This window comes from Chiloscyllium plagiosum, chromosome 26 (assembly GCF_004010195.1).
Source record: "Chiloscyllium plagiosum isolate BGI_BamShark_2017 chromosome 26, ASM401019v2, whole genome shotgun sequence".
Lineage (NCBI taxonomy): Eukaryota > Metazoa > Chordata > Chondrichthyes > Orectolobiformes > Hemiscylliidae > Chiloscyllium > Chiloscyllium plagiosum.
This window is the reverse complement of record NC_057735.1, coordinates 11046837-11069718: the sequence shown is the minus strand read 5'-3', so window position 1 is coordinate 11069718 and position 22882 is coordinate 11046837. Positions and strand designations below refer to the sequence as shown.

Genomic DNA, 22882 nt, shown 5'->3' with positions numbered 1-22882 from the left:
AAGTCCCTTCAGAATGTTAGACATTTCAATGCAGTTACTTTCCAATCATCAAAATGCCAGAAAATATAAGCTCATCCTACTCAAGCCCTCCTTGTAAAACAATTTCCATCCGGAATAGCGAACCCAAGGATAAGTGGGCCCATCGCGGAGCCCAATACTACAAACAGCACAGCCACTATGGATTCACTGCTTCTCTATGTGTTACACTAATCCCTTTGTAACAAAATATAAAATACTACTTGCCTTTGTATGGTGATGAACTGGAGGTCTTGTAAGGCAATAATAGCATCCCTGCCTCTTCACACGAAATCCTGGGTTCAAATCCCACTCTGAGACTTGATGGAAAGGAAGGGTGTTCATAACACAGCAGCCAAACAGGTTAAATAACCCGAATGCCTTCACGCACAGAATTGAAGAAGAAGAAGAGAACAAATCAATGTCAGGCTGCAACATGTCATCAGTGTCGCCTTTTTACAAATATCCATCATCCCTATTGTAATTTTCCAGGTAAAGGTGGTATAGGTGCTGGAACGGATAATGCTTTTGAGAATCAGGTAAGGAGATCAAGTTTGAATATTTTGAATAATAATCATAAATTAACATAATGAACTAGCAGCACAGAAACAGGCCAATCAGAACACCTGGTCCCTGTGGGACACTCAACACCAACATCCCCCCCACCCATCTCCAACTAACCCGAACAACAGAAGCTTCTCACTCTTTTGTCTCTTGTCTTTCTTGAGATTCTCCTTCAATGTATCCATGCTACTGACTGAACTAGCTCTTGGTGAAACTTTGAACATTCTCATTGATGGGCATAAAAAAATTTGAGTCGTCTTTACAATTAAAAATTAGAATTAATTAAGCACTCAATCATGACTTTGTATTTGCTGACACTTTTCAACCTGCATTTGCATCTGTCGGGTTCAATGTAATCATAGAAAAACAGAAAAACATTAAGGAAACGAAAATACTATCAATCCTCATGGTATTTTCCCCCAATATCTACTTCCACTAGTCACCATGACGACACACTCCTCTTTGAATGAGTTGCATGTTTTCATCCTTCACTTGGGCTTCTTCAATCAGAATTCCAAACATCTACCACCCTTTGTATGTAGAAGTGATTTTAAATATCTCTCCCAAATGGTCTGGCCCTAATTCTCACATTAAGGGTGGCACAGTGGCTCAGTGGTTAGCACTGCTGCCTCAAAGCAGTAGGAACCCAGGTTCGATTCCAGCCTCAGGTGACTGTCTGTGTGGAATTTGCACATTCTTCCCATGACTGCGTGGGTTTCTTCTGGGTGCTCTGGCTTCTGCCCACCATCCAAAGATGTGCAGGCCAGGTGAATTGGCCATGCTAAATTGCCCATAGTGTTAGATGCATTAGTCAGAGGAGAATGGGTCTGGGTGGGTTACTCTTCGGAGGGTCGGTGTGGACTTGTTGGGCCGAAGGGCCTATCCCTACATTGTAGAGAATCTAATATAATCCCCACTCGTTCAAGAAACCAGTGGAAATAGTTAATCTTTATCTACCCAGTTTTGTCCTTTTAATATCCTGAAATTTCAATCAGATCACCCCCTACACTTCTAAATTTGAAAGAAAACAGGCATAAATTTCTGCAAACCTCCTCATAACTTAACCCCAAAATTCTTGGTCATGTTCTTGTAAACCTGCTTTTGTACTCCCTGCAACGCCAAAATAGCCTTCCGGAGGTAGAGTGCCAAGATCTGCTCAGAGTACTCCAAGTGGGAACTAATCATGATTTTGTATAAGTGTTGCACCACTTCTGCATCTGTGTCCTCCAAATAAAGTTAGATTCCCTCCAGTGTGGAAACCAGCCCTTTGGTCCACCAAGTCCACACCAATCCTCGAAGAGGCATCCACCCAGACCCATTTCCCTCTGACTAATGCAGCTAACGCTATGGGCAATTTAGAATGGCCAATTCACCTGGCCTGCAAATCTTTAGACTTTGAAAGGAAACTCACACAGACACGGGGAGAAGGTGTCTAATTCCACACAGACAGTTGCCTGAGGTGGGAATCAAATCCATGTCCCTAGCGCCGTGAAATGACAGTGCTAACCACTGAGCCACTGTGCCACCCTAGACATAAAGGTCAGCATTCTGTTAGCTTCATTGATGATTTACTTGACATTTTAAAGGTCTTTGAACTCCCAGCTTTCTTTTATATTATATTTAACTTCATTATATTTACCTTCATGTCATCCAGAAAGTATCCTGATCGATCCTTTCTCATTCCAAAATAGATAACCTCACACACTGACATTGAACTCCACCTGTCACAATGTTGCCCATTCACTTAGTCTGTCAGGGTATCCCTTTGTGAATATATATGCTGTCGTCTACACTGACTGCCACACTGCCTAACTGCCACTTCACATCAGCACACGAGCTGGAAAGGACTGAAAGCACATACCATTGTTTTAAATGAAGACTAATGTGAGCAGGTTTGTGTCGATGAACTTACCAGACCGAATTGTTTGTTTCATTGCTGGATAACTTATAAAACTTGTAACAGTTTGTCAATTAATTTATGATAATCCAAAAATAGATTTCCCTTCATAGTAACACAAATTACCATTAATCAAAAATGAATTCAAACTTTGTGTTTTTGTTTTAGCAAATGGTAGGAGCAGAAGAGAACATTGTATATTCAAGTATTCACAGTCAAAGCAGGTCAAGACAGAGTGAAGGAACTGTCCATTTCAAGAATACTACAGATGGAGTCATATATGCAGATTTACACTTTCAAAAGAAGTCATCAGCACGGAATGGTGAGACATCAAGTTGTTCAGCTAACAGGGGAAATGCCCTGGTTCAAAGCCAGCTTCCAGAGGACAATGTAGTCTCTTCAACAACAGAGAATCCACCTGAATCTGAAATGGCAATTTATGCTAATGTTAAATGTTAGAAACTCTATTCATGTGGATTTGTGATGACCATTTCTTCTTCTTACTTTGCAATGTAATTTCTTCTATGAAGCACAACCCTATTTTGAGAAATTCTTTGATGTTGTTCCAAGTTGTTTCCTCCAACTCCACTCCTAGTCCTCACACTGTCGAGTAAAAATGAATGGTGCAGCAAGGACTACCCTGACTATAACCTGGCAGTGGGTTGGTGTCACAGTGAATGCAATTTTCATTTCTCTTGAACTCAATGAATATCATCCTCTGACAACAGATATTTCCAAAGTTAAATGCTCCCCAGAGACATTTTGTAACGTAAATTAATTTATCTGCTTACATGTGAGGACAGATCCCAAATTTATCTTCAGACCATTTGATGCTGACTTCTATATTTACACTGGCCCTGGAAAATGTTGAACTTACTCAGTAGCACAATCACCAACAGAAAGGTTCTCCTCTTGTGCAGAGAGCTGACTTCATGAGAAGCATCACAAGAAGCTACCATCAAGTCAAAAAATGGTTTTCTGAAAATGTTTTTACACAAATAAATAATGTGGAATATGAATTACAATGCTGGTATCATACTAAGTATGTAGTATTGAGTTTTTTGAAGAAGTAACAAAGAGGATTGATAAGGGAAGAACAGTGGACGTGATCCGTATGGACTTCATTAAGGCATTCGACAAGGTTCCTCTTGGCAGACTGGTTAGCAAGGTTAGATCTCATGGAATATGGGGAGAACTGGCCATTTGGATACAGAACTGGCTTGGAGGTAGAAGACAGAGAATAGTGGTGGAGGGTTGCTATTCAGACTGGAGGCCTGTGATCAGTGGAGTGCCACAAGGATCTGTGCTGGGTCCACCACCTTTTGTTTTGGCTGAAAGAGAAAAAATTAAAAGGGATTTAAGGGGTAACTTCTTCTCACAGAGAGTGGTGTGTGTATAGAATTAGCTGCCAGAGGAAGTGGTGGAGGCTGGTACAGTTACAACATTTAAAAGCATCTGGATGGGTATATGAGTAGAAAGAGTTTAGAGGGATATGGATAAAGTGTTGGCAAATGGGACTAGATTAGGTTAGGATATCTGGTCAGCATGGATGAGTTGGACTGAAGGGTTTGTTTCTGTGCTGTATATCTCTGTGACTCTATGACATATTGTGGATCATATGAAATAGCAAATCCCTTCAGTTGTTCCTGATGAAGGGCTTTTGCCCGAAATGTCGATTTCGCTGCTCCTTGGATGCTGCCTGAACTGCTGTGCTCTTCCAGCACCACTAATCCAGAATCTGGTTTCCAGCATCTGCAGTCATTGTTTTTACAACGTACTGACTGTCCTGACCAGTCCAAGCTTGCAAACATCAAAAAACTATATCAAACATTATATGTGATTCCACAACTGCACAACAGTTGTGAAATAATTCTGCATGTACAAAGAACTTCTCTGACAACTAATTTTAAATTGTTCAGTTCCACATACAGTGTGGTGTAGATGTCCACATGAGAATTGACATATATTGACATATATCAGCGCTCTATTTGCTGATAGAAAGAAAATACATCTGCATTGTGCCTTCTTTTTCTTTAAAGAAAAAGTGTTCTACAAGGATGGAGGAAACACCCAGGAGAGAGTTCAGGAACAGTTTGCTCATAGAACAGGCTGCTGCCTGCACAACGTTAAAGAGATTGACACACTCTGTACCAATGTCTAATTGTTCCTTGATGGAAGTGAATCATCTTCAATGGTCATGTGTTGTCTGCTCTTTTCTTTTATCCAATTAGCCAATGTATCATATCTGTACTGCTGGTTCTTAATAAGTACAATAAGCTATCTGAAAATTCCTCACAATTGCCTGATTTTCTGTTTTAAGGAACTGAAACAGTTAAGCTCCGAAATGTAACAGATGGTATCAGACATTTGGGGAGGCAATGACCAAATGGTATTATTACTAAACTATTAAACTCGAAATTCGACGAATGTTTTGGGGACCCATGTTTGAATACTGCCATGGAATTCGATAAAATATATTTGGAATTTAAAAAAAAAATCGATGAAAACTCAGTACACAATAGGGAGGAAGTTGCCCTGGGAATTCTCAACACTGTCTCTGGGCCCAGTGAAGTCTCATGGCTCCAGGTTAAACATGGGAAAGGAATCCTCCAGCTGATTACCACATTGTCTCTCTCATCAGCTGATGAATCAGTACTCCTCCATGTTGAGCAACAACTGAAGGAAACACTGAGGTTGGCAAGGGTACAAACTATACTCTGGGTGGGGGCGGGTTCCAGTATCCATCACCAAAAGAGGCTCAGCAACAACATTATTGATTGAGCTGGTCAGGTCCTAAAGGTCATGGCTGCTAGACTGGATCTGTGGCAAGTGGTGAGGGAATCAACAAGAGGAAAAACACACTTGCCCTCACCCTTTCCAATCTATAAACTGCACATGCATCTATCCATGACAGTATTAGGTAGAATGACCACAGCACAGCTCTGGGGAAGATGTCCTGCGTTCCCACCTTGACAATAACCTCTACTATGGAGGTGGCACTACCAACATATTAAATGGGACAGACTTTGAACAGGTCTAGAAAAGTAAGACTGGTCTCCTTCCTATCAGAAGGACGTTGTGAAACTTCTAAGGGTTTAGAAAAGATTTACAAGGATGTTACCATGGTTGGATGATTTGAGCTATGGGGAAAGGGCTGAATCGGCTCAGAATGTTTTCCGTGGAGCGTCGGAGGCTGAGGGGTGATCTTATAGAGGTTTATAAAATCATGAGGGGCATAGATAGGATAAATAGACAAAGTCTTTTCCCTGGGTTCGGAGAGTCCAGAATTGGAGGGCATACGTTTAGGATGAGAGGGGAAAGATATAAAAGGGACCTAAGGGGCAACCTTTTCATGCAGACAGTGGTGTGTGAGGGGAATGGACTGCCAAAGGAAGTGGTGGAGGCTGGTACAATTACAACATTTAAAAGGCAAGTGGATGGGTATATGAATAAGAAGGATTTGGAGGGATATGGGCTGAGTGCTGGCAGGTGGGACTAGATTGGGTTGGGATATTTGGTCAGCATGGACGAGTTGGACCGAAGGGTCTGTCTCCGCGCTGTACATCTCCATGATTCTATAGCACCTGCAGAGATGTTCTGGCTCTACAAACAGCTCATTGACTGCAGTAGTCTACAACATCTGGATAAATACATGTGGAATAGTCCTTAAGTAAAACCAGAAGCTAGAATAGGATTGGCAAATGCCAGAGAATTATTGATAGTGAGTTTGATTGTCCAATCTGGAGCAGTTAGAGCAAGATGTAATGAGGGTGACAGTGGAAAGTGAGAAAGATTGTGGAAGGGGTTCGGAGGAAGTTCAGAAGGATAAGATTAAGTGAAAAACAATCCAGAAATAACTGCCCGAAGGCACTTTTCTGTGTACCTTTCAGCTCAGTAAAAACATCAAGGGAACAAGTTATCAATTTATAACTCAAAGATGCCAGGGCTACTCTGAGAAAATTACTTCAACATCAAAGCATTGCATGCCATGAAGGAGAGAACATACCCCTTCTGTAGCCAACATTTCCAACTCCAGACACAAACTTGGTAAAAACAAGGACTGCAGATGCTGGAAACCAGAGTCAAGATTAGAGTGGTGCTGGAAAAGCACAGCAGGTCAGGCAGCATCCGAGGAGCAGTAAAATCGATGTTTTGGGCAAAAGCCCTTAATCAGGAATAGAGGCAGGGTGCCTGCAGAGTGGAGAGTGCCCGCAAACTAGCCTCTAGCAACCCATGGTCGCTGCAAGCTCTCCCAGTGAGCAATTAGTCTTCATGCATGCTGGGACCGGCATTTCCCTGCTGATTTCAGGCTTTATTTATCTGATTTAATTAATTTCATATATTTTGATATACTTATTATTATTTTCACTGTAGCTTGGTACATATGTCAATTGTTGTTTTGTGTTCCCTACAGGCAGATCACACTGTAATTATATTACCGATATTAGTCTCTGTATTAGAGAGAAAGCAAACCTCCCCTCATTCTGCTGCCTTGTAGAACAAAGCACAGCTGGTATGTGTGGTCACTTGAACCATGGCAACAACCGAGGCAAGAGGAAGTGACTCAGGACATCCCTTTGTGGTTAAAGAGGATGTCACACTGTGCAGAGACCGCTGTCACCAGCTGTGGTTTGGGTCCTGAGGGAAGGACAGAGATTGAAATAGAAAGTACCTTAGAAAGCATCCTATCCAGATGCATCACAGTGTGGTGTGGCAATGCTCTGCCCAAGACTGTAAGAAACTACAGAGAGTCATGACCATAGCCCAGTCTATTACACAAACCAGCCTCCCATCCATTCACTCCATCTTTAATTCCAGCTGTCTCAGGGAAGCAACCAATATAATCAAAGACCCTTCCCAAACCCGGTTCTACTCTCTTCGCCTGTCTTCCTTCAGGCAAAAGATATAAAAGATTGAATGCATGTACGAGTACTTTCGAGAACAGCTTCTTTCCCGCTGTTATCGGATTTTTGCACTGACCTCTCACATGTTAGTGTTGACCTCTCTCTTTCTGCACCTTCTCTATGGCTGTAACACTGTATTCTGCACTGTGTTCTGCTCCCATGATGCACTTTGTATGGTACGATCCGCCTGCAGAGCACACAAAACAACACTTTTCACTGTGTCTCGGTACATGTGACAACAATAAATCAATCAATATACAAGTATCCCCTCCTGTCCCAAAGTAGAGCGTTTCTATGAAACATTTCGTGAGCCAAAATGGTGTAAAGTGAAGAAACATTCATTTATTTGGGAAAAAATTCACCTTTTTGCATGAAAACAATAATCCTCTTTGGATTTCTTTCATTTAGCGAAAACAAGTCCTAATGTAGGTCTTTTGTAAAAGTGAAGTGGTGTAAAGCGAACTTTTGAAAAGTAGTGGATACCTGTATCTGAGTTCTAACGTGTTTCTCCTTATGCAAGAACAAGAAATGTTTAGAATCAGAGTTGGTGAGCGATCAGTTTGAAGCAGATTGCCTAAGCTGCATGATCCCTCAGTTAATAAAGAAAATTGAAGCAGGACACTGTGACTAAAGGCTGCTCGAGGAACCAAAGAATGAAATAAGAATGGCATTGGAGGGAGAGTTTCTGCATTTCCACTGTCTGGAATGTGGTATGTTGGGTGGTCTTCATTCTTTAGGAATTTGTGCTGTTTCGGTCACAGTGTAGTCTACAAGACAATATAAGGTGAAGGTTATAATTAATTTATAATGATATTAATTTATAATTATTCTGAGCACCTTGTAAATATTTCAAAAACATTGCTCACAGATATTGTAAAGAAAAAAAGCTTGTATTTACATCAATCCTCCCATGTCCTCAGGATGAAACAAACCATTTAACTAATCACATGAGAGATTGCTGAAATATTTCTGATGTTACAAATGACACATCAAGTGGATTATTTGTTCGGAATAGCGTCAGGCTTCTTGATCCTTGCTGTAGCTGCAGCATCAAGATCTGTGTGGCCTTCATTTCAAATTGGGGCCATTCGAGTCACTGATCAACTTCACAGCAAAGGATCACCCAGCCATTCCAGGATGTAAATTGTGTGTGGGGTGGGGGGAGAGGGGGAGCAGCAATGTCTGTAGAAACATTGAAGATAGGAGCAGGAGTGGGCCATTCGGCCCCTTGACACTGCTCCCCCATTCAGTATGATCATCCAACTCAGAACCCTGAGGTACATAAGGACCTAGAAAGAGTCAATGGCCAAATCTGTGTGGAAGATGCAGTTTAATCTGGGGAAGTAGGAGTTCATCTACTTTGTAGTATCTGAGTAGGAATTGGAGAAAATGGTTAATGTTAGTCAGTTAGTGGTGTAACTGATGATCTAATTATGGTATTGAGAGAACACTCAGAGAGAGAATCTGAGATGGAGAAGCAGCTCTCTGTATTAGATTGCTGTCGTATATATTATGTGAATAAAGAGTTGAAATTGCTTTACTGTGACTATCTCCAAATTACTATCAGACTAGATAAGGACAGCCAACTAATTGAATACTACAGGGACAGGGCCAAACTGAACCTTAGAGAGACGTACAGGAAGACCATAGTGCAGACCTCCATTCCATGGTCAACCTCATCTCACACTACAGTGGCAGCACGGTAGGCATCGTTTAGAGGTACCTGATGCCAGGAATTGATAAACCCACAGGATGACCTGCCAGCTTCAGAAAAGAAGATAAATGAGGGTGAGAGCTGCCAAAGACTTCAGAAACAAGGAATACTTTGAGATTGCGTAAACTTTGAAGGGAAAGAAAGGCAGAACAATGGAACAGCTCAAGATATTGATGCTAAAAGTGTAAGTAGAGGACCAGGGAGAATTGATTTTGGACAAGAATACAGGGTGTCTTAGAATTACAGAGTGTGTTTCCCAATTCAAGAGATAGGTGCCATCTTTAAAAGTGGCTGCCATGATCCAGTTGCAACCCTGATACCACAGCATTAGTGAGAATGAGAAAGGACCATTTCTTACTCAAGTTCTGAATAGGGCACTTAACTGGAACTAAGATCATGATGGAAAGCACTTTTCAGAAGTGTGTTTCTGATTGATTGCTCTATTATGGTCAAAGATTGCTGCTGAGAAGGAAGTTTTCAATCTTGTAATGCAGGATATGATCTGGGATATCTTGGGTAGATTAGACACCACCAATCCATCATGCTGGCATTAATCTGAGCCACTGATACCATGTTGGGAAGGATGCCCTCTGACGTCCCTGGCAGAAGACAAACTCAGTGTCGATGAGCAGTAAATAGGGTTGGTCCATGATATTTAATGGTGGTTGGATTAAATCTAAGATACAGGATTATCTCTCGTGAAACATCTTTAGTTGCATGTTGTATATAGCTTAGGCTAGGATTTGCTGGAGTTCAGAAGAGCTTAGGAAGTTGAGAAGTGATGTGACAGGAGATTATAAAATACTGAGAGATATAGATAGAGTTGATGGTAGTTGTCTTTTCCCTGAGATGGGGAATTTCAAGACTCAGGGGCACATTTTTAAGAGGAGAGGAGAGAATAATCAGTAAATTACTGCTGTTATTTTACTATCTGTACACTGACAACAATCCTGTCTTTACTGTCCTCAAGGCCCTGCACATTGATCTCTCTCTCCCCTCATGAACCATCCCTTGCTGAAGTTCAATTCTCTACCTCTCCAACTTGAGGTCTCTCATCATCTTGCCTGGGTCACCTGTTGTATCTGCCCCTTGAGCCCTGAAAATGCAGCCCCTGAGCCCACTATGAGTCCACACACTCCCCTCTCCTCCCTGGATGAAACCCTCCTTCTCCGGTCGGAGTAAGGACCCTTCAGCACCTGTACCCTCCTTCACACTGATCCCCAGCCGACTCCAATCCAGGCCTGTCACTCAGGCTGCTCTCTGAGGGGACAACATTTCGATGATGTCACACACGGTGGAGTCAGAGCCCACTGCGGGCAGCACAAACCCAATTTCAAGATTGTCCCAAAGCACGACCAATGGGGTAAGAAAATATCCTGACTGTTTCAATCATTCCCTGGGAATTTGCACACCCTGAGCCTCTGATAAGGGTTTATATTAATGATTACCTTTATCATATACTGGATGGAATGTAGCTGATTAAAATATATCTGTTTATGTTACACATTTCTTCCCGGTTAAATTTCTGAAATATTGAGTCCTCCGTTTCAGGTACTTCATAGACAGAGAAACACATAATGGGAATTTTGGGAAGAGCGATCACAATATATTGTCACGACGGAGCACAATGGTACCAATCAAACATTAAACATTGGTGTCACGTTTGGAGTCGTCGTTCTGATTTTCTAGCAACAATAAATTGGCCAGAACATCAATCACTGATAACCAAACACAAGGAATATTTCTTAACACAATGAAGAATCTTCAATGGGGAAATGCAGGATGGTACAGCTGTGGGATTGAGCCTCCTGCCCTTGACCCAATGTTTACTGTAAAGCTGCACACCTCTGACGGTAAAGGTCTCAGTGATATTTTTTATTACTCTTTGTTGAGATGACTGGTCAATATTTAATCCCAGAAGAAACTTGACAAAGTTTTGGGAGTATTTGATGTTTCGATTACATTCAATTTCTCAATAGTTGTTTCTTTCCCACAGAAGCTGTTCCACTCACCAACTTGGAATTTTATCCCCAACAAATGTCTCATGTTCTGGAGGTTCAGTGACAGTCTCCTGTGAGTCTGCCCAGGGATCCCTCTCCATTCACTACACATGGTCTGAGAAGACCCCATCTAAAGATTCAAAGATCTCTGACACCAATAAACTGGATCTACATTGTCAATCCTTCACACAGCAACATCATCAATATTACTGCACAGCCTCAAATACTCAGGGAACAAAATCCAGTGAAATAACAGAGAAGAAGAAGTAACAACGTGGATTGATGAGGACAGAGCAATAGATGTGATTTATCTGGACATCAGTAAGGCATTCAACAAGGTTCCCCATGGAATGTAGCTGATTAAAATATATCTGTTTATGTTACGCATTTCTTCCCAGTTAAATTTCTGAAATATTGACTCCTCAGTTACAGGTGCTTTATGGACAGAGAAACACGTAATGGGAATTTTGGGAAGAGCGATCACAATATATTGTCACGATGGAGCACAGTGGTTAGCAAGGTTAGCTCTCACAGAATACAGGGAGAACTAGCCATTTGGATGCAGAACTGGCTCAAAGGTAGAAGACCTTAGATGGTGGTGGAGGGTTGTTTTTCAGACTGGAGGCCTGTGACCAGTGGAGTGCTACAAGGATCGGTGCTGGACCCTCTATTTTTTCTCATGTACATAAATGATTTGGATGCGAGCATAAGACGTCCAGTTAGTAGGTTTGTAGATGACATCAAAATTGGAGGTGTAGTGGACATTGAAGAGGGATGCCTCAGATTACAACAGGATCTTGACCAGATGGGTCAATGGGCTGAGAAGTGGCAGATGGAGTTTAATTCAGATAAATGTGAGGTGCTTCATTTTGGGAAAGCAAATCTGAGCAGGACTTATACATTTAATGGTAAGGTGCTGGGGAGTGTTGCTGAACAGAGAGACCTTGGAATGCAGGTTCATAGCTCCTTGAAGGTCGCAGGTAGATAGGATAAAGAAGAACAAAGAAAGAACAAAGAAAATTTACAGCCCACAAACAGGCCTCAGCTGATCCAAACGTACTATCTAAACCTATCCGTCAATTCCTAAGCAGCTGTATCCCTCTACTCCCCATCTACTCATGCATTTATCCAGACACAACTTAAATGAATCAACTGCGCCTGCCTCTACCACCTCTGCTGGCAAAGCATTCTAAACGCCCACCAACCTCTGTGTGAAGTACTTGCCGCGTGTATCCACTTTAAACTTTCTACCTCTCACCTTGAAAGTGTGACCTCTCGTTATTGAATCCTTCACCCTGGGAAAAAGCTTGTATCTATCCACCCTTCTATACCCTTCATGACGTTGTAAACCTCAATCAGGTCCCTCCTCAATCTCCTTTTTTTCTAATGAAAATAAACCTAACCACTCAACCTTTCTTCATAGGTAGCACCTTCCATACCCGGCAACATCCTCATAAACCTTCTCTGCACCCTCTCCAAAGCGTCCACATTCTTTTGGTAATGTGGCGACCAGACCTGTACACAGTATTCTAAATGCAGCCGAACCAATGTCTTGTACAATGTTAACATAACTTGCCAGCTCTTCTCCTCAATACCCTGTCCAATAAAGGCAAGCATTCTATATGCCTTCTTGACCACTCTATCCACCTGTGCAGTAACCTTCAGGGTACAATGGACCTGCACTCCCAGATCTCTCTGCCCATCAACTTTTCCCAAGGCTCTTCCGTTCATTGTATAATTCGCTCTAGAATTAATCTTGCCTAAATGCATCACCTCACATTTGTCTGGATTGAAAACCATCTGCCACTTTTCCACCCAACTCTCCAGTCTATCTATATCCTTCTGTATTCTCTAACAGTCCCTTATGCTTTCTGCTACTCCACCAACCTTCGTGTCATCTGCAAACTTGCTGATCATTTATGGATATTACAAACAACAATGGCCCCAACACTGATCCCTGTGGAACACCACTGGTCATCTTTTTTCCATTTTGAGAAATTCCCTTCAACAACAACTGCTCAACCAGTTTCTTTATCCACCTAGCTAGAACACCCTGCACACCATATGACTTCACTTTCTCCATTAGACTACCATGGGGAACCTTATCAAATGCCTTACTAAAGTCCATGTGTATGACATCAACAGCCTTTCCTTCATCTATCAACTTGGTCACTTCCTCGAAGAACTCTATAAAGTTGGAAAGGCACGATCTGCCCTGCACAAAACCATGTTGCCTATCACTGATAAGCCCATTCTTTTCTAAATATAAATAGATCCTATCCCTCAGTACCTTCTCCAGCAACTTTTCCACCACCAACGTCAGGCTCACTGGTCTGTAGTTACCCGGAATATCCCTACAGGGGGACAACATGAGCAACCCTCCAGTTCTTCGGCACCTCACTTGTATTTGAGGATGCCACAAAGAATCTGTCAGGGCCCAACTATTCCTCTCTTGCCTCCCTCAGCAACCTGGGATAGATCCCATCCGGTCTGGGGTTTGTCCACCTGAATAACCTCAAGCATACCCAACACATCTTCCCTACTTATGTCAACATGATCCAGACTAATCAAACTCTATCGCTAATTTCAACATTCATCATGTTCCTCTCCTCAGTGAACACTGATGCAAAGTAATCATTAGAATTTCACCTATTCTCTCAGGTTCAATTCCTTCGTTATTCTTCAGTGGACCAAACCTTTCTCTAGTTACCCGCTTGCTTCTTATATAAAAATAAAATGCTTTGGGATTCTCCTTAATTCTGCTCACTAAAGTTATTTCATGACCCCTTTTAGCCTGTTTGATTCCTCATTTAAGACTTATCCTACTCTTCCGATATTCCTCCAGGGCCCATTCTGTCCTCAGCTACCTAGACCTCATGCATGCTTCCCTTTTCCTCTTGGCTAGTTGTACAATTTCTCCTGTCATCCACGATTCAGAAATCTTGCCCTTCCTATCCTTTGCCTTCAATAGGACAGGAGAAAGTGAGGTCTGCAGATGCTGGAGATCAGAGATGGAAATGTGTTGCTGGAAAAGCGCAGCAGGTCAGGCAGCATCTAGGGAACAGGAGAATCGACGTTTCAGGCACCAGCCCTTCTTCAGGAAGGCTATATTTATATTCCTGAAGAAGGGCTGGTGCCCAAAACGTCGATTCTCCTGTTCCCTAGATGCTGCCTGACCTGCTGCGCTTTTCCAGCAACACATTTCCATCTTCAATAGGACATGCCTATCTTGCACTATCTTTAACCAATCTTTGAAGGCCTCCCACATCTCAAATGTGGACTTCCCTTCAAATAGTTGCATCCAATCCACATTTCTGAGCTCCTGCCTAATTTTGATATAATTGGCCTTGACCCAGTTTAGTACTCTTCCCTTAGGACCACTCTCTTCTTTATCTACGAGTATTCTAAAACTTACAGAATTGTGGTCACTGTTCCCAAAGAAATCTCCACCGCAACTTCTACCACCTGTCCTGGCTCGTTCCCCAGTACCGGGTCCAATATGGCCCCTTTCCTCATCGGACTATTGACATACTGCTCTAGAAAACTCTCCTGGACACTTCTTCCAAATTCTACTCCATCCAGACCTCTGACGTTAAGTGTATCCCAGTCAATGTTGGGAAAATTAAAATCTCACATCTCCACTAACCTATTGCCTCTACATCTTTCCATAATCTGTTTACCTATTTGTTCTTCTACCTCACGCTCACTGTTGGGAAGCCTGTAATACAACCCCAACAGTGTAACTGCACCCTTCTTATTTCTCAGCTCCACCCATAATGTCTCGCTACCCAAGACCTCCATAGTGTGCTCCTTTAGCACAGCCGTGATATCATCCTTGACCAGCAATGCAACTCCACACCCCCCCTTTTACTTCCCTCCCTGTCTTGTCTGAAGCATCTATATCCTGGAACATTTAGTTGCCAATCATCATGCCCTTCCTTCAACCAAGTCTCTATGATTGCAATAACATCATACTCCAGGCACCAATCCAAGCCCTAAGTTCATCTGCCTTACACACTATACTCCTTGCATTTCAGGCCACCAGTTTTTTTGAGCTCATCTGCTCTCTGCCTACTCTTCCCTTTATTAATGCTATCTTCATGATCCTTACAGTCTCCAGTTTCCACCTCGCTGCCTACTTGTTTTCTTTTCTGGTTCCCAGCCCCCTGCCACATTAGTTTAAAACCTCCCCAACAGCCGTAGCAAAAACTCCCCCAAGGATGTTGGTTCCGGTCTGGTTCAGATGTATGTTGTCCATTTTGTAATAGTCCCACCTTCCCCAGAACCGGTCCCAATATCCAACAAATCTGAACCCCTTCCTCCTACACCATCCCTCAAGCCACATGTTCATCCTGCCTATTTTTTCATTTCTACACTGGCTAGCACATGACACTGGTAGCAATCCCGAGATCACAACCTTTGAAGTCCTTCTCGTTAACTTCTTTCCTAGCTCCCTGAATTCTTCTTTCAGGACCATATCTCATTTTCTACTTATATCGTTGGTGCCTATATGCACCAAGACAACTAGCTGTTCACTGTCCCCTTTTAGAATGCTCTGCAGCCGATCGGTGACATCTCTAACCCGAGCACCTGGGAGGCAACATACCATCCGAGAGTCCCGTTTCCGGCCACAGAACCGCCTATCCACTCCCCTCACAATAGAATCCTCTATGACTATAGCCCTACGAGTCTTTTTCTCGCCATCTGAACAGCAGTGCCTGCCGTGGTGCCATGATCCTGGCAACTGCTGCCCTCCGTTGGTGAGCCATCTCCCCCAACAGTATTCAAAATGGTACACCTGTTTTAGAGGGAGATGACTGCAGGGGACACCTGCACTGCCTTGCTACTCTTTTTCTGTCTTTTGGTCATCCATTCACTGTCTCTCTCAGCAACAGTGAAGAAGGTGTTTGGTTTGCTTTCCTTTATTGGTCAGAGTATTGAGTACAGGAGTTGGAAGGTCATGTTGCGGCTGTACAGGATATGGGTTAGACCACTGTGGGAATATTGCGTACAATTCTGTTCTCCTTCCTATCAGAAAGATGTTGTGAAACTAGAAAGGGTTCAGAAAAGATGTACAAGGATGTTACCAGGGTTGGAGGATTTGAGCTATAGGGAGAGGCTGAACAGGCTGGGCTGTTTTCCCTGGAGCGTTGGAGGCTGAGGGTGACCTTACAGAGGTTTACAACATTATGAGGGGCATGGATAGGATAAATAGACAAAATCTTTTCCCTGGGGTTGGAGAGTCCATAAGTAGAGGGCATAGGTTTAGGGTGAGGGGGGAAAGATATAAAAGAGACCTAAGGGGCAACTTTTCCACACCGAGAGTGGTATGTGTATGGAATGAGCTGCTAGAGGAAGTGGTGGAGGCTGGTACAATTGCAACATTTAAGAAGCATTTGGAAGGGTATATGAATAGGAAGGGTTTGGAGGGATATGGGCCGGGTGATGAATGGTGGGACTAGATTGGGTTGGGATATCTGGTCGGCATGGACGGGTTAGACTGAAGGGTCTGTTTCCATGGTCTACATCTCTATGACTCTATGACTCTATACCTGAAGTTATAGGATACAGATCAACAGCATCGGTAAATTTTATACAAACACTGAGGCTGACACATTCATTCAATGTTTATCAAACTGCTCATTGGTTAAGTTTCTTTCATACTGACAAACAACTGTACCTCATCACATTACGTCTCTTTGATATTTGAACAATTTTGAACAAGGCGTTGATTAATTTTTTGAAAATGGACAAAATTGTAATAAAGCTGCAGAAAATGCATAAATGCTGCACTCCAGCTTTGCATTACATCTCACAGCTTGTTTGTGTGTATCACCTTTAACAGATAAAGTCCATGTCATTCATAAATTAAACTGTAATTTAGTTTTCCCACTGAACTGCCTGAGCTGTGCAGCTTTACTTTGTGACCATATCAGAAGATTACAATGTCACCAGGGATAAATGTTTGAAACATGATGCAGTCTTGTTTCCTTCAAATTATTTTATATTTCTTCCATTTTGCACAGTTACATTGTCTGGGATCTGATACGTTGGGCACTCTTCACTCTCCTGGTGATTTGTTCTGTTTCAGTCAGAATTTTTACATGATGGAATTATGCTATTCTGATTGAAGACACATCTCACCCACTGGTTACAAGGCACCAGAGTGCAGTGCCACCTGTAAATGTCCAACCATTTAACCTTATAATCCGCACGTATAACATTGGGCTGACCATTCCAGGACATGTTACTGCAACTTGTTTCATTTGACCTTTATCTGTTGTTCATTTCTGTGGCTGTGAGATACATTTAGACCAGAGGCTGTTCTAAACATCTGTGATTTGTTAGGACTACAATAGCCACACCTTGTCTACATGTGACAAGCGCTAACATAAAGACTGCCTCATCAGTTTATATAACATTACAGGATGTACTACAGTACTGAAACTTGTTTCAGTTTTACTTTATCTGTTGTGCGTCTCAGTAATAAATTAAACTGTAATTTAATTTTCTCAATTATTTCCCTAACATGTGCTGTGTTACTTTGCTGAAATATACTGAGATTGCAGTGTAAACAGGGGATAAATGTTTGAAATATGAAGCAGTCTTGTTTACTTCAAATTACTTTATGTTTTTTCTGTTTTACACAGTTGCGTTGTCTGGGATGTGATATGCTGGGACTCTTCACTCTCCTGGTGATTTGTTCTCTTTCAGTCACAATGTTTACACGAAAACATTAGGTGAGCATCATGGCCTTTACACGAATGATTTTGAGCACTCTAAGTTCCCCATCAATGAGGTGGCCCTGGGTGGAGGGGTTTTGAAGCAGGAAACACAGTTTGAGAAGAATGGGTTGACCATTTGGGACTGAGATGAGGGTGATGGTTTGTTGGAATTCTCTGCCCCAGAGAGCTCTGGAGGCTCCAGCCTTGAGTATATTCAAAACAGAGATCGTTAATGTTCTGAGTAATACAGATTTGGAGGGACTTGAGCTAATGCAACAAAAATGGTATTCAGGTGGAAGATCTGCCATGATCCAGGTGAATGCTGAAGGGGCCTGGAGGGGCTGAATGGCCTACTCTGGGCCTTTTCACATTTCTGCATAATTATATTTCAAAAACATTGTACAATGCTGTTGTAAAATGTCACAACACGAGGTAAACTCTCCTGCTTAATTTAAAACCAACAACATAGAAAAGAGTTATCCTGTGTAGTAATCAGTGAAAATTTGATAGGCCAAGAACTAGGTAAAGTAAAAATTAACAACATTAGTTCTTAATGTATAACAGAGATTAACTATTTCCAACTCCTTCCTCAAATCTGTCTTTTCCCTTCTTCTTCTCCAGTACTAGTCCAATAAAACTCCCCATTATAATTTCCAAAATAAAATTTCTTGTCTCAAAACCAGGCAGCTTTCATTCTTCTCTGCATTTCAGTCTTCTTTGCTTCTTCCTGGGAATGCTACTTCTCAGGTTACTAATCGATAAAGGTACCTTTAAGAGATCTATTTTATGGGCAGTCTTTTTACATGTTGGTGGCTTGGCTGTTCTCCTCTCAACTGTTCAGTTTTCCCCTGTCTTACACCCCCAATGCATCAGATTGTGTCATTGGCTTTTAAGATTGTCAATATACTAAATTCACACTGGATTGGATTTTGGCATTTTTCGGGGTATAATTTAAACTGATTGGCCTATTTCAAACCTGTCTAGTCATTTCTAGGCAACCAGCTGATCAAGTTGTTCGACCAAATGTTACACTTTTTTTTTCAAAACACTTAGATCCGACGGTAGTTCTGTTGAATTTAACTCTCTTAAAGGTACAGTACACATATATTTTCATATCAAAAGATCATTATAAATCCTTTCCTGTCCACAGGAGGTATTAAGGTTGAACACTAGGCTGATCCAAGGTATGGAGGGATTATTTTATGAGGAGAGGTTGAGTAGAATTGGTCCTATACTCATGGGAATCCAGAAAAATGAGAGGTGAGCTAATTGAAATGTGCAAGCTACATCGAGGACTTGATGGGGTGGATGCAGAATGGATGTTTCTCCTTGTGGGTAAGGCTTGGACCAGAGGGTATCATTTCAGAACACTGGATCAAGATGAGGAGATGTTTTTATCTCTAAGGTAGTTGTGAATCTGTAGAAGTATTTGCCAAAGATGATTGATGAGGCTGTGCCATTAAGTACACTCAAGGCTGAGATAGTCTGGTGTTTAATCAGTCAGTGAATGAAGAACTATGAGAAAACACTGGAAAGTGGGATTGAGGATTATCAGATCAGTCATGATCTCACTGAATGGCAGAACAGACTCAATGGGCTGAACTTTTGCTCTGACATTGTATGTCTTAACTTATTCCTGCGGTCAACTGCTCACCAGCACAACTGCAGGGAAGCATTAATTCTCTGTGATATACCAATGTCACACGTGTTCAAGTGGAATTGATCTGGATTATTTTCCCAGCACATGTGCAATAGGCAATGGGGAAGGAGGAGTGTGATCTGGACATAGCTCCAGTTCATTACAAGCTTTGCTCAGTTCATTGCCATGTCCAGAATTCAAATCAAAACTAACATGAACAATAAGGCATCGCGCTCTGTCTCAATGTATCTGATATTTCTTTCCAGTTACTCATTGAATCTGGTGCTCTCACCTTGACCAATGTGGGAAAATGAAGACTTCCTGCACCTTTGACACCAGTTGGAACTTTGTATCTTGATTGAATATTCATTATTCTCTCCAATGAGATGTGACTATCTCATTTCCATCTCATTACGAGTCCAACTCTCTCCCATTTATTCTCCATTTCCAATTGTCTTTCACTATCTATTTAAGAAAGGTGGTAAGGACAAGCCAGGGAATTACAGACTGGTGAGTCTGATGTCAGCAGTGGGCAAGGTTTTGAAGGGAATCCTGGGGGACAGGATTTACACTTATTTGCAAAGCAAGGGCTGATTAGGGATAGTCAATATTGCTTTGTGTGCAAAATCATGTCTCACAAACTTGATTGTGCAGTGGACATGATCTATATGGACTTCACTAAGGCATTCGACAAGGTTCCCCTTGGCAGATTGGATAGCATGGTTAGATCTCATGGAATACAGGGAGAACTAGCCATTTGGATACAGAACTAGCTCGAGTATAGAAGACAGAGGGTGCTGGTGGAAGGTTATTTTTCAAACTGGAGGACTGAAAAACACATATAAATGATTTGGATATGAGTATAAGAGGTATAGTTAGTAAGTTTACAGATGACACCAAAATAAAGAAGGTTACCTCAGTTTACAATGGGATCTTGATCAGATGAGCCAATGGGCCGAGGAGTGGTAGATGGAGTTTAATTTAGATTAATTTAGAGAGGTTTCATTTTGGTAAAGCAAATCTTAGTGGGACTTGTACACTTAAAGATAAGGTCCCAGGGAGTGTTGCTGAACAAAGAGACCTTGGAGTGCAGGTTCATAGCTTCTTGAAAGTGGAGTCGCAGGTAGGATAGTGAAGAAGGAGTTTGGTATGCTATCCTTTATTGGTCAGAGGATTGAGTACAGGAGTTGGGAGGTCATGTTGCGGCTGTACAGGACATTAGTTCGGCCACTTCTGGAATATTGTGTGCAATTCTGGTCTCCTTCCTATCGGAAGGACAAGGTGAAACTTGAAAGGGATTAGAAAAGATTTAAAAGGATGTTACCAGGGTTGGAGGATTTGAGGTATAGGGAGAGGCTGAATAGGCTCAGGCTGTTTTGCCTTGAGTGTCGAAGGCTGAGGGTTGACCTTTTAGATGGACATGGATAGGGTAAATAGATAACGTCTTTTCTCTGGGTTGGGGGAGTCCAGAATGAGAGGGCATAGGTTTATGGCGCGAGGGGAAAGATGTAAAAGGGACCTAAGGGGCAACTGTTTCACACAAAGAGTGGTTCATGTATGGAATGAGCTGTTAGAGGTCGTCTTAGAGACTGGTACAATTACAGCATTTAAAAGGCACTTGGAAGGCTATGTGGATAGGAAGGGCTTAGAGAGAAATGGGCCAAGTCCTGGTAAATGGGACAAGATTAGGTTGGGATATCTGGTCAGCATGAACAAGTTGGACTGAAGCATCTGTTTCTGTGCTGTACATCTCTATGACACTATCTACCCCTCAGAAACTAGGCAGTGCAAAATCCTAATGTTTTAATCACAGCAGCTAACTGGTGAATGCTACTCACTGATTGCTTGTCTCAAACTTCACCCAGACTTCATCTGATTTCACCACCATATCCTTGCACACTCCCTGGAGACAATCCTCCTCCACTCTATATCCACTCAAGTCATCATGGGCAAACCGTCAGCCTTCCCCTCATCACCCCAGACCTGCTCTCAGTCCAGCTCTCGCACCAGTTGAATGTGGAGCTCTGGGACACTAGTTTGTGGGCTGCCAGTCTCTGTGCTTTCCATCGCAGTTAAACACAGAGCCCTGTCACTGTAAGCTGCAAACTGCCAGTCTCTGGGAGCTGCATTATGTTTTCCCACAGAGTTCAAATCTGACAGCCTGTCGCATTGGGAGGCACTGAGCAGTCAAGGCGTGATCATACCTCTGTGTGGCACCATCCCATGTCAATGTCATTCTGACATGGCTGTTATGTGTAGAATAGAATAAAACCTTTGTTGCTGGCCTAATAATTTGATCTTTTCCCTAGTTTTTGATATGTACTGCATGCATACGTGCATTGGTAAATTTTTAACAAACATACCTGAGTCTGGTCTGGTCTAAAGAGGAAATATAATATCAAATCACCCTTCTGGGATGCTCTACAGAACATAGGAAATGCCAGAGAGCTACAGGAGATGGTGTTTTCCAATGTCACTGTCACTTTGGCCTGATGTGGAGGTGCCAGTGTGAGACTGGACTGGACAAAGTCAGAAGTCACATGACATCAGATTATAGTGCATCAGATTTAATTAAAATCACAAGCTTTCAGAGAGCAGCTGCTTTGTCAGATGAAGTGAGAGAGAAGCACACAGACACAGAGTTAATAGGCAGAGAGATCAAGGGCAGAGAGATCAAAAGATCGTACATATGTGTGCGTGGCGTCTCATATAATAAAACTCTGCGTGTGATCAAGAGTGCTAGATAGTGTGAGTAAAATGTCAACAGCTGAATAACCAGCAAAGGGATGACCTATCATCTGATTAAGTGAGACAGAGAGAGAATTACAAAAAGGTTAAAAATAAGGTGATGCTGAAGACAAACTAAATGACTGGAATATCCTGATGGGTATAAGAGTCAAGTCACATGAGTATCTAGGTGTACCTGGTGGGTGGTGTTCCCACGTCTGACGGTAGTATCCATGTCGATGATCTGACACATCTTGCAATGGTTGCCATGGCAGGGTTGTGTAGTGTTGTGGTCGATACTGTCCTGAATGCTGGGTAGTTTGCTGTGAACAATGGTCTGCCATTACTCCAGTCATTTAGTTTGTCTCCAGTACCACCTCACTTTTAATATTTTTGTAATTATGTCTCTACCTCACGTATGGATCATCCTTTTGCTGGTTATCCAACTGTTGACATTTTACTCACACTACCTGACTCATCAATGTCCCTGAGGGAAGGAAATCTGCTGCCCTTTCCAGGTCTGCTCTACATAGGGTTCCCAGCAATGTGTTTGTTCTTAACTGCCCTCTTCAAATGATCTCGAAAGCAACTCAGTCAGGGGCAATTAGGAATGGGCAACAAAAGCTAGCCATTAAAGAACAGATAAAGAATTAACAGTTTAATTGTTGCAAAAATGATTCCCTTAAAACACATCCCA

General features: G+C 42.2%; 1 protein-coding gene across 1 annotated transcript in view; it reads left to right on the top strand.

Moving 5' to 3' along the window:
• The window catches only part of LOC122562925, a 105914-nt gene that overhangs the window by 28935 nt on the left and 54097 nt on the right, over positions 1–22882 (top strand). The window contains exons 8-10 of the mRNA XM_043716227.1: positions 409–554; positions 2645–2933; positions 8396–8439. Coding sequence (XP_043572162.1) covers positions 409–554; positions 2645–2933; positions 8396–8439 — 479 coding nt within the window. The remainder of the gene's footprint in view (positions 1–408; positions 555–2644; positions 2934–8395; positions 8440–22882) is intronic.